This window comes from Podarcis vaucheri, assembly GCF_965113315.1.
Source record: "Podarcis vaucheri genome assembly, chromosome: 4".
NCBI lineage: Eukaryota > Metazoa > Chordata > Lepidosauria > Squamata > Lacertidae > Podarcis > Podarcis vaucheri.
Window position 1 is genome coordinate 14874360 of NC_138762.1, and position 13295 is coordinate 14887654.

The window sequence follows — 13295 nt, forward strand, 5'->3', positions numbered from 1 at the left end:
ATCAGAAGGTCAGCGGTTCGAATCCCCGCGACGGGGTGAGCTCCCGTTGCTCGGTCTCTGCTCCTGCCAACCTAGCAGTTCGAAAGCACCTCAAAGTGCAAGTAGATAAATAGGTACTGCTCCGGCAGGAAGGTAAACGGCATTTCCGTGCGCTGCTCTGGTTCGCCAAAAGCGGCTTAGTCATACTGGCCACATGACCCGGAAGCTGTACGCCAGCTCCCTCGGCCAATAAAGCGAGATGAGTGCCACAAACCCAGAATCGGCCATGACTGGACATAATGGTCAGGGGTCCCTTTACCCTTTACCCTTTACCTTACCTCTCGGGTTTGGGGCTGACTTTCGTCGTCTGTTGCCAGAGATTGTGTCTTCTTCTCCCATTTCTCAGCAACTTGGTTTGCTTCTTCTATTTTCTCCTGGCAACTTTTCTGGGAGTTTAGCAGCGTCACTTCATAAAACTCCTGAATGTCTGTTGGTGAACAAGAAATAATATAATCTTTTTATTAAAATACCTGGCGGCATTTGATATGCCAGATAGAGAGGTTACGGGTTGTTTACCGAAAACCGACAAACAAATCTGCACCTGTTGTATTTGGGAATTCATTTCTGGCTCCTTTTCAGCAGAGAGGTGCTGACACATAATTTACTGTTCTAGGATGCTGAGACTTTTTAAGGAACCATTTCCCTTTTAAAATATTGTATTAATCATGAATATTACATGAATATATGAATAATGCAAAGCTAATCACTACTGAATGATACTGAGAGTAAACATTTTCGCTGGAAGAGACTCCTTGCAAGTATATTACAAAACAAGGCAATATTTCCTTCTGCCTCCCCCACCCCCCATTTTCCTAACCATTGCCAATTTTGGATGCATGCAGTCCTAAGGGAATTAGAAGTTGTATTTTTTACATAATCAGCCTAGGTGGTAGCTCGGCTAGGGCAAACGAGGCACCACCCTACTGACCTCAGTCTGCCTTCTTACCCACAACCAGTCCAGGGGTAGCCCTGGCTCTTAGCCCTCAGCCCCCTCCTTAGTCTCGGTGTTGCCCTTGTAGAAGGATCAAGTCAAAACTAGAGTTATCGGCCTTTCGTCCACCTACTGATGGCTTCCCTGCCTTCTACCCTGCCAATCAAGCCTTGCATTTCCATATCGTTCATTCCAATAATCAACAAAACAAGTCAATCTCTCAACAAAGCAATCTACCTTCTCTCCTTTGCATGTGAGTTCGGTTAGCTTATCCATTAATAACCATTCCCTATCAGATGGTAGAATAGCAAAAAATCTAAAAACACAGTTAAGGTAGGAAAAAAGAGTGAATCACAGAGCTTACACTTTTCTAATCTAATAAACCTTTCATTAGATCCTTTGTATTAAAAAAAGGAATGACTTCAAATATTAAGGGTATCAAATATTTGCACAGGCGATGGGCAAACATCAGTCCAACTCATTTGAACTGATTTGTAAGATGTCTTTCTTTAAACGTGACACATGCGGTACCCCTTTATTGTCTGACTGTAATATGTATATAGATATTGGGGGAGATGACCCCAGAGGGTAATAAATTATTTCGTGAAATTTTATCACCAAGCAGTGGTAGGTTAAATCAGACCATTTCAGGTGTTTCTTGTCGCGACCTGTATTGCAGTACAACTCCCACCATCCTTGTCCAATAGCCATGCTGGCTGGGACTGATAGGATTTGGGAATCCAGTATCATCTGGAGGGGCATCACTGAGGAACCTCATTCCAGGAGGACAAATGCAGAGAGAATGGAGGTGCCCCACACATTGCTTTACTACTACATCACAATAGATTCCAGAGGACATTTTTCCGACAAAAGAAGAATGGATCAGTAAGAAATGGACCGTGCAGAATGGGCAAAATTAAGAGAATCTAATGATGCGTGTTTTAAGAAAGAATGGATGCCTTTTGGGGGGAATATTTAAAGAAATGCATGAACTCGCGAGCAGGATTTGAGCAACGGAAGTAATTGGATTATAGCAGGGGTCAGCAAACTTTTTCCGCAGGGGGCCGGTCCACTGTCCCTCAGACCTTGTGGGGGGCCGGACTATATTTGGGGGGGGGGGAATGAACAAATAACCCAGAGATACATTTTAAATAAAAGGATACATTCTACCCATGTAAAAACACGCTGATTCCTGGACCATCCACGGGCCAGATTTAGAAGAAGAAGAAGAAGAAGAAGAAGAAGAAGGGGAGGAGGAGGAGGAGGAGGAGTTCAGATTTGATATCCCGCTTTATCACTACCCTTAGGAGTCTCAAAGCAGCTGACAATCTCCTTTCCCTTCCTCCCCCACAACAAACACTCTGTGAGGTGAGTGGGGCTGAGAGACTTCAGAGAAGTGTGACTAGCCCAAGGTCACCCAGCAGCTGCATGTGGAGGAGCGGGGAAGCGAACCTGGTTCACCAGATTACGAGTCTATCGCTCTTAAGCACTACACCACACTGGCTCTCAGTGATTGGGCCAGATCCAGCCCCCTGGCCTTAGTTTGCCTACCCATGGGTTATAGTATTGTGGTTATGATTTGATAGATAGAAGGTAGGGTGCAGCAGAAGGGGAGAAACAACTCTGTGGGTAAAGGGGTGGGAAATCGGCAAACATAATAGAAAAGACAAAATTTTGTTTTGATTGTATTTGATAAAAAAATGTTGAAAACATAATTGCAAAACAAAGATTCCAAAGGACTTTGTCATTGTGCTACTTCTGCTTTGCGCAGCACAGGCTGTACAGTTTTGCAGGAGGCTTGTTAATTTTGGAGCCGGTTAAGTAAAACACAAACTGAACTGGGATGTAGTGAGGTCAAGGTAAGGATGCCCTGCAGAAGCAAGGAAAGGAAAGAACTGGCCCCTGTGACTATTGACTACAGGCGCTGCAGCTGCAGCATGTTAATGTCCGTCAAAAAAGGAATAGCAAGGTGAAATGTACCAAGTCAGACACGTCGACATTCGGGACTTTTCGGAGAAGCATCCCAAGGAACCATTTTGCCCTGAAATTGGTTGATGGCACTGCAGGCGATGGAGTGGAGAGTAAGACTCGGTTGTGACTGTTAAGCAGTGGCCCGGGGAAATAAGGTTAGCATCCAAGGAGATAGCTGCGGATTTGAGGGCTCCCTGAGCAAAGTGCTTACCTGGTCACAGCCAAAAAGGCCAAAGCTTAGTGGAAGAGCACTTGCTTTACTTGCTTTGCATGAAGAAGGTCTCAGGTTCAGTCCCCAGCATCTCCAGGTAGGGCTGGGAGAGACTACTGCCTCCAAACAGGGAAAGCCACTGCCAGCCAGTGTAGACAATATGGAGCTAGATGGACCAATGGTCCGATTCAGTGTAAGGCAGCTTCCAAAGCTCCTATACTTTCGTTTATGGCAGTGGTTAAACACTGGCCTCTGTCCCTCTTTCCTTCCCTCCCTCCTCTGATGCCCTCTTGTGTCTCTGCCTCCCAAAGGCTTGTGCAGCTGTTTGTTGCAGCAGCCCTGGCTTCAAGCCCCTTGAATGATGCCTCTGGGGCTGACCAGAGGGGGCTGGTTACCCAGAGCTGAGATAGCCTTGGAGTAAGCAAGCAAGTGGGCGAAGGATCCCAGCCAGCAAATCCGCCAGCCCTTTCTGTTGGGAATGGATAGTGGGAGGCCAGGCAGGCAAGTTCTGCACTGGCCCTTCTTGTGCTTGATGTGTGCAAGGCTGGCCTGGGAGCTGCATGCCCGGGTGCTGAAGGGGAGCCTTTCCACCATGCAGGCCTGGCAGTACCCGCTGCTGCCCCTGCTGCCTCCCAAGGTAAGATGCTGGCTTCACGTTCAGCTTTGGCCAGTTTCCATCAGGCTGCTAAGGCTGGGGGCATCCTCTTCCCAGGCCCCTATGGGGCAGTTTGAAGAGGCACCTCTCTTTGGGGCAGGAGGTGTGTGGCTCAGAGACCAGGGGCAGTGACTGTGGCTGCCCAGAGGACTCCCAAGGAGAGGGGAGAAGAGAGGAGGCTGGGAGAGAGCCAGTGTGGTGTATGTCAGGATCTCCGCTCGGCCAAGCTGATAAAGCTCATTTTCTTCCCCAGAGTCCTTCGGAATCACCTCCCGACATGTTTAACGACCTGAGCCTTTGATAAGGCTCCAAGGCACGTTCCATTCAGCAGAGTTTCCAGCACAGGAAAGAGACGAGAGGTTTGGGCTACATTGCAAAGAGTTTTATTATCCTAACTACGCAGACAAAAAACACATCCTCTCTCTATGAAAGCAGAGAGCCACCGAACCAAAGGAACAAAGGAAACAGGAAACCACTGACGTCACATCCCGTCTCCTTTCCCGTGAGACTGGAAGGTCTCTGGAATGTAAACAGAGTCCTGTGACTTCAAGAAGCTGCACAGTGCTAGGAACAGAAACTAACATCATAGTGATTAAGAGCGGTGGACTCGTGATCTGGTGAACCAGGCTCAATTCCCTGCTCTTCCACATGCAGCTGCTGGGTGACCTTGGGCTAGTTACAGTTCCTTGAAGTCTCTCAGCCCCACTCACCTCACAGAGTGTTTGTTGTGCGGGAGGAAGGGGAAGGAGATTGTTAGCCGCTTTGAGACTCCTTCGGGTAGTGATAAAGCGGGATATCAAATCCAAACTCCTCCTCTTCTTCTCCACAAGGGACGGTGTTCGAAAAAGGGTGGGAGGCTACCAGCTCGGCAGGCAAGGGGTGACATAACTGGGTTCCTGAGCCCCACAGGGGTGCCAAAGAAAGAATGTAGTAGGTCAAGGGAGCCGTGGACTCAAAAGGGTTGAAAACCTCTGAATTATGGGAAAGACTGTAGCTCAGAGGTAGAGCATCTGCTTGGCATACAGATATTTCTGTGTTCAATCCCTGGTCTCTTAGTAACTACAACTCCCAGAATATTTGAGGGGGAAGCCATGACTGTTTAATGTGGTATCATAGTGTTTTCAGTGTATGGTGCAAATGTGGTCTTTAAATGATGCCTAGATTTCTTACATATCTGAATGCTCTCAAGCAAACAGAGGTAACAAATGAAGTAGCAGGTGGACCAATGGCACAGTGTACAACTAGGATCCATTTTATTTCTCTCAGATGCAAGATCAACACTTATACCTTCACCTGCCCAGGCATTTGGAACAGCCTGGGATAGGAATTTGTGCCAGGATAAAAAACAAAACAAAACCCAGCTCTCTGGCCAGATGGGCATCAAGAAATTATCTGCTGTGTCGAACAGGCTCAGGACCCTACATACAAGTGGATTATTAATAATCCTGGATGGCAGCCAAGGTTAATTAGCTTTGCATATTAGCTTTGTCTTCAGGATAGTATCCAAAATAGACTTAATTAGAGCATCTTAAGAAAACAAACCTTGGTACTCCAAAGACAGAGGAGCATTCAAAGCTATCCTTCCCCTTCCCCACCACCAAAACACCCTCTCTATTCTGCAGTTCTTCTACTTTTGTAGAAGGTTAAGCTTCACTAGTGTTAGAGCTGGAGCACTGATTAATGTGCTTAGGTAATTAATTTGCTTTGAATTGGAGAATTAATCAGTCAACCGAATTCTGCCTGCTGTGACAAAACCTGGTCTGGCGTGCTGAGTCTTATCAAGAATTTGGTTGTGAAATATTGGATAAGGCAAGCAAGCGCTGGCTGGTGCTGATTGGCGATGTAGTCTGAAATATCTGGTCTACATGTAAAGTGGGGAAAGGGATTGAACTCTATAGCTTCCCTGTTTAGGGAAGTTTTTAAAGACTGATATTTTAATGTACTTTTAATATTTGTTGGAAGCCGCCCAGAGTGGCTGGGGAAACCCGGCCAGATGGGCGGGGTATAAATAAATAAATTGTTGTTGTTGTTGTTATTGTTATATTGCTTTTTACTGGCTTGATTACACCATTTTAGGAGGAAGCTTGATATATCCAGCCCTGTGCCTGATCACTCCCACATCCATCATATTTGATTTTTCAAAAAAAAAAAAAAAAAACTTTTTTTACATCTATAGCCTGCTTTTTCTCCAAAAAAAACTCAGCATACAAAGTTCACCACAACAACCTTGTAAACTGTGATAGGAGTTTGTTTTCAGCTTGTTAACTGTCTTGTGTATAGTAATAGAGAAAGGTGGTACGCAAATTAAAAGCGAAATGAAATGAAATGAAACATGCACCATACACGGCAACTGTCCCTATTTGCCAGGGACATAAGAACATCCAGGATTTGACCCAGTGGCCCAGCCATATGCCTGACCTAAGCGCAATAACACTGTTTACACTTCTGCTCTCTAGCACGTGGTATTCAGATGCATACAGCATATGGAGGTTGTCATACATAGCCCTCATGAACGCAAGAGACCTCTTGGATCAGACCAAAGGTCCATCTAGCCCAGATCTGTTTTAACACTGGTCCACCAGATGACCATAGGAAGGTGTTATGTACTGAGTTGAATAGGATCCAAAATGCAGCAGTCTGATTGGTCCTAGATCAATAGGATTCAGAATGTAGCAGTCTGATTGGTCCTAGAACAATGCACCAGTATGATTGGTCCGCAGCAGCCACCCAATCCAGCTCCAGGTGGAAGTGAATCCACAACCTGATTGGCCTACAGGAGAATCCTGGAATTAGCCAATCACGTGGGGCCCATTGTGTAAATAATGTATATAAAGCAGACATTCTGGGGGAACTTCCATTCCTCCTCACCACTATGAGCTGAATAAAGAGCATGAAATCCACTCTTGACTCCGAGTATATTTCAGAAGCCCACAAGCAGAACCTCAGCACAGCAGCACTCTTCTCTCTTGCAATGGTATTCAGAGGTCTAAGGTAAAGGTAAAGGAATCCCTGACTGTTAGGTCTAGTCATGGTCAACTCTGGGGTTGCAGCACTCATCTCGCTTTATTGGCCGAGGGAGCCAGCCTACATCTTCCGGGTCATGTGGCCAGCAGGACTAAGCCGCTTCTGGCGAACCAGAGCAGCACACAGAAACGCTCTTTACCTTCCCGCCAGAGCGGTACCTATTTATCTACTCGCACTTTGAGGTGCTTTCGAACTGCTAGGTTGGCAGGAGCAGGGACCGAGCATAGAATCATAGAATCATAGAGTTGGAAGAGACCACAAGGGCCATCGAGTCCAACCCCCTGCCAAGCAGGAAACACCATCAGAGCACTCCTGACATATGGTTGTCAAGCCTCTGCTTAAAGACCTCCAAAGTAGGAGACTCCACCACACTCCTTGGCAGCAAATTCCACTGTCGAACAGCTCTTACTGTCAGGAAGTTCTTCCTAATGTTTAGGTGGAATCTTCTTTCTTGTAGTTTGGATCCATTGCTCCGTGTCCGCTTCTCCGGAGCAGCAGAAAACAACCTTTCTCCCTCCTCTATGTGACATCCTTTTATATATTTGAACATGGCTATCATATCACCCCTTAACCTCCTCTTCTCCAAGCTAAACATGCCCAGCTCCCTTAGCCGTTCCTCATAAGGCATCGTTTCCAGGCCTTTGACCATTTTGGTTGCCCTCCTCTGGACACGTTCCAGTTTGTCAGTGTCCTTCTTGAATTGTGGTGCCCAGAACTGGACACAGTACTCCAGGTGTGGTCTGACCAGAGCAGAATACAGTGGCACTATTACTTCCCTTGATCTAGATGCTATACTCCTATTGATGCAGCCCAGAATTGCATTGGCTTTTTTAGCTGCCGCGTCACACTGTTGGCTCATGTCAAGTTTGTGGTCAACCAAGACTCCTAGATCCTTTTCACATGTACTGCTCTCAAGCCAGGTGTCACCCATCTTGTATTTGTGCCTCTCATTTTTTTTGCCCAAGTGCAATACTTTACATTTCTCCCTGTTAAAATTCATCTTGTTTATTTTTGCCCAGTTCTCTAATCCATCAAGGTCATTTTGAAGTGTGATCCTGTCCTCTGGGGTGTTAGCCACCCCTCCTAGTTTGGTGTCATCTGCAAATTTGATCAGGATGCCCTTGAGTCCATCATCCAAGTCGTTGATAAAGATGTTGAATAAAACCGGGCCCAAGACAGAACCCTGTGGCACCCCACTAGTCACTCTTCTCCAGGATGAAGAGGAACCATTGATGAGCACCCTTTGGGTTCGGTCAGTCAGCCAGTTACAAATCCACTGAGTGGTAGCATAGTCAAGACCGCATTTTACCAGCTTCTTTACAAGAATATCATGGGGCACCTTGTCGAATGCCTTGCTGAAATCAAGGTAGGCTACATCCACTGCGTTCCCTTCATCTACCAGGCTTGTAATTCTGTCAAAAAACGAGATCAGGTTAGTCTGACATGACTTATTCTTCAGAAATCCATGCTGACTATTGGTGATCACAGCATTCCTTTGTAGGTGCTCACAGACTGTTTGCTTAATGATCTGCTCCAGAATCTTCCCTGCTATTGATGTCAGAGTGAGCAACGGGAGCTCATCCAATCACCGGGATTCGAACCGCCGACCTTCTGATCAGCAAGCCCTAGGCTCTGTGGTTTAACCCACAGCGCCACCCGTGTCCCTTTATTCAGAGGTTTACTGCCTCCCAAAAATGGAGTTAGAACGTAAGTGTTACAAAAGTTGGGTGCCACCCCCCACCACCCTCTGCCAAGCTGCAGCAAGATTCCAAGGGGTTCCAGGCACTCACCCAGGGTCTGTGGTCCTTTGGAGAATCGAGACACGACAGAGGCTTTTGTGGCTTTCAGAAACATGGTCCATTCCCCTATTTACACCTTCAAGTCTGCATGGAGGGAGTCCAGATCATACAGCATGGTCGTTTCAAGAGGGGCTTAGACCCCACAGCAGTACAGCCCTGGAGTCCAGGGAATTTCTCCCAGCCAGCTGGCCCAAGTCTTTCCTCTTCCTCCTTCTTCCCAGCAAAACCTTGGCTCAACACTCTCTCTTCTTGTCACCTCACACCCAGTTCCCCTGGCAAATTTCAAACCCCCCACACTCTGTTCACACCTCAGGGGCAAGGGGAGAGGGCAGTTCTCTTGTATTGCCAGGTTCTTTTGCCTAGACTAGCCCAGGAATTCCTCTGCAGGGTGACTTAACCTGACCTCAGATCAGCCAGCTGTGGCTCATCTGATTGAGCCACAGATGAGATGGGTTGAGGAAGTTACACCGGTAGGGCTTGGGAGTCAACATCAGCTGAGGCTGGCTGAGCCAAAGATCCACTGCATCTTAAGCTGCTCATCCCAGTGAATCCCAGTCATAGGATTGCCCCCTTAGAAACCTAATAGGGAAGCAAGATCTGTTGCAGTGTTCATGCTGTGAGCCCTTCCATCTTACGTTCATCCTGTGTATATATAACCATAAATCACAAAGACACCACAATCTCCAGTGACCTCCTTTCCAAACCCAAATTATGTGCTGGTGCCCCTGGAGTCTCTCCTTGCAAAGAGATTGGGGTGCACATAAAAAAACCACATTGTGTGAATCAAAGGCACCTAAAGAAAATGGATAATCCATTGAGGGTTTTTTAAAAAAAACAACAACAATGTTCCCATCTCCCTTTGTCTGTAGGATTGCCTTATTTATTTAGATCTCTGTAGAAATCTCATCATTTTAGTTAGTGAATGGAATCGCAACAGCCTGCAGAAACAAAAGTATTAGATTCTACAAACTAGGAAAACAATTTCGGCACCGAAGCAGAATGTGTAGCTGATTATTATTTTTATCTTGAAAAATAAAATAATAAAAAAACGCCCCCAAACAATTTCCTACAGTCCACGCGAGATTGCACAAACATTCTAATGAGAGACGGGGAAGATAAAGAGATTGTTAATACCTTTGTAGCAGCAAAGAAGAGATAAATGGGAGGTAGTCAGACGAGGAGAGCACTGATGATTAAAGGGATGGGCAAACCAACTTTGGAGGAAAGATGAAAAGCACAGAATAATAAAGCTTTGCCCTTCCGCACTGTCTCTCATTCCACAATCTCAGTGCACACAATATTAAGGGGAAAGTCGGATCCTGTCCCATTATTATCAGCTTTACAAGCAGGGACCACCAGGCGATCAAACCAGGTTCAATAACAATAGCAAAGGCCATGCTTTTTATCTTCTACACTGGGCACACAACAGTGTTCATAAGTTTCAGCTAGTCTCAGGATGCAGTTGTCTGGTTTTTAAAGAACAAACTTTTAGAGTGTGGAGAAAGGGCTAGGCTTACACATTCTCTGGGACTATGGGTGGAATGCCGTTGGGATAAGTTTGCTATGTGAGCCAGATACTATTTTGTACTATTGGACTACAACTCCCATCATCCATGACCACTGGACATGCTAAATGAGGTTGATGGAATCTAGCATGGGCTACCAGGGCTTAAGTACACCCCAGATAAATAGATAGATCACATTTAAAGCATATGGCTTCCCCGCAAAGAATCCTAAGAATTGTAGTTTGCCCCTCACAGAACTACAACTCCCAGCACCCAAAACAAACTACAGTTCCTAATGCTAATAGATTAAAGAATGCTAATAGATTAAAGAATGCTAATAGATTAAAGAATGCTCACAGCATCCCTGGATGCAGCAGAAGAAATTTTCCCCACATGACAAAAGTTGAAGACTGATCTTTTCTGAGGACCATGCTTGGAGAAATTCCATTCTATACTCCCCCCCCCCCCCCGCTTACAGGCCATAACTTATAGGACAGGTGTTTTGCTGTTTCATCAAACTGTTGTCTCTTTGAACAGAGGATCAGAAAGTTTTTTTGGGTGCAAATTAAATAAAAGGAGCAAGGACTAATCGAAACCATGGGCTGTATCCAGCTAAGTTATCCTCAGCGTTAAGCCACTGAAATTTATGAACCTAAGTTAGTCTTGCCTATAAACTTAAAGGTCCAGTTCTGGGCACCACAATTTAAGAAGGATATTGACAAGGTGTGCAGAGAAGGGTGACCAAGATGATCAAGGGTCTGGAAACCAAGCCTTACGGGGAACAGTTGAAAGAGCTGGGTATGTTTAGCCTGGCAAAGAGGAGACTGAGAGGAGGGATGATGATAGCCATCTTCAGATATTTGAAGGGCTGTCACATGGAAGATATAGCAAGCTCGTTTTCTCCTGCTCTGGAGGGTAGGACCTAAACCGATGGATTCAAGTTACAAGAAAGGAGATTCCAACTAAACACCAGGAAGAACTTTGACAGTAAAAGCTGCTTGACAGTGGAACCGTCTCCCACAAGAGGTTGTGGACTCTCCTTCAACAAGTTAATAACCATGTGGCTAAAAAGTGATATCAACGCTGGTAACAAAATCCCAGGCTGCACTCAAAGTGATGGGGGGTGGGGAGTTTATTCAGAACAAAATCTGATCTTTGTATTTACCGTTTTTATTGCTATTATTCCAGAAGCTTAATCAACCATAAACTCAATTTTCCATAACACATCAAAGAATAGAAGCAATAGAGCATGAAATGGAAGTTGCATCACCCCTAAATCATGTGTAAACAGCTGCAAAGCTCCAGCCACTGTTACTAGTGCTGCACACAGAACAGTGCATAATGTGTGTGTCTATAGCACACATACATATACTTTCTTATCCTTTCTTCACAGAAAAAAAATGTGTCTAATTTCAACCTGTTGTAAATAAAAATATGCCCTTTTCCCTTATGGGGTATCCAAGAGCCCATATAGAGTCCTTACATAGGTTCCCTATTGGTAGGAGAAAATAACAGAGGCCAACCAGAGAATATTGAGAAGCAAAGCAGCTAGTAAGCCTGATCTTTATTGATCTGTTGCAACAGGGTGCTCCCCTCACACGCAGGAGAGGAAGAGGACCCCCCAAAATTGCTGTGCAAGGGCTTATAAAGACTTTTGAAATTCCCATCCTCTAGATCAAGACCACCCCCAGAAACATTATGCATACATCACAGAAGGAGTGTAACCTAAGACCACCCCTCAGATACATCCCACCTACACCACAGAAATTCTATCACAAACCTAAAGAGCTTCCCGTACGCATCTGGTTAGCCACTGTGAGAACAGGATGCTGGACAAGAGGGGGCGACTGGCCTGATCCAGCAGGCTGCCCTTGCGTTCTTTCTCCAAAGAACTCACGGCAGTACGCAACTTCCCTGTGATGTAGTTTAGGCTGAAGGACAGTGATTGGCCAAAAGTTACCCAATCAGTTTTGAGGATGAGCAGAGATTTGAAACCAAATCCCCCCACTGTAGTCCCCATAATAGACAGAGGGGAAAGCTAAACATATTTGGAAGCTTTGTAGCCTCCACTTCTGACACCCTGTAATAGGTGCAATGGGTTCCATATACAAAGACAATAGTTATCATGGAGGTTTGATTAAGCAGCAGTTACAACAAACTCAAGGTGGTCCTGTGGTCTAAGCCACTGAGCCTAGGGCTTGCTGATCAGAAGGTTGGTGGTTCGAATCCCCACGACGCAGTGAGCTCCCGTTGCTCGGTCCCTGCTCCTGCCCACCTAGCAGTTCAAAAGCATGTCAACGTGCAAGTAGATAAATAGGTACCGCTCTGGCAGGAAGGTAAACAGCGTTTCCGTGCGGGAAGGTAAACGGTGTTTCCATGTGCTGCTCTGGTTCACCAGAAGTGGCTTAGTCATGCTGGCCACATGACCTAGAAAAACTGTGGACAAACGTCGGCTCCCTCAGCCAGTAAAGCGAGATGAGCTCCGCATCCCCAGAGTCATTCACGACTGGACTTAACTGTCAGGGGTCCCTTTACCTTTACCTTACAGCAAACTCTCGTTTTATGCTGCCTGCCTTCTCAGCCAGCCAGGCTCCACACCCTCATGCCTTTCTCCAAGGTTTCATCTCCAAACTCTCACCCCAATGTCTCTTGCGAAGAAATGTCTCCATATTACAGTGGCACCTCGGACCAAAATGTTTGGAAACCAAGGCGCGCTTGCAGCCAATTGGAAGTCTTATGTCATGGTCCAGTCTACGGGCGATCGAAATCCCAGCTGAGGACGTTGGGACTGGGGGTAAGATGGCGAGGTGGGAGCAGGAACAAGAGTCCAGAAGTCAGGGGTCCGAGGGGCAAGAAGCAAGGACTCACAAAGTCAAGGGTCCGAGGGGCAAGAAGCAGGGAGTCAGGAAGCTGAGGTCCGAGGATCAGGAAGCAAGAAGCCACGCACAGCAAGGCAGGAAACGTGTTGCTGTGCCAAAGAGCCAAAGGGAAATGCTGACCTTATATCACTTCCCAGCTCTTGCCACCAAGTGCAGTGAGTTAGCAAGATGCCTCACCTGTGTGGCCGCGCCTGCCTCTCCAGAACAAACTTAGGAAGGCCCTAGTCCTGCAAAGTCCTGCGAAGCACTCCTGACACCGTGGAAGTCAAAACAGACGTCCG

At 46.3% G+C, this 13295-nt stretch overlaps 1 protein-coding gene across 11 annotated transcripts in view; it reads right to left on the reverse strand.

Annotated features, from left to right (window-relative positions):
• DLG2 (discs large MAGUK scaffold protein 2) overlaps positions 1-13295 on the reverse strand; it is a 921944-nt gene that overhangs the window by 810099 nt on the left and 98550 nt on the right. For all 11 annotated transcript variants that reach the window (XM_082219075.1, XM_082219062.1, XM_082219073.1 and 8 more), the window contains exon 4: positions 318-466. In XM_082219075.1, coding sequence (XP_082075201.1) covers positions 318-466 — 149 coding nt within the window. The remainder of the gene's footprint in view (positions 1-317; positions 467-13295) is intronic.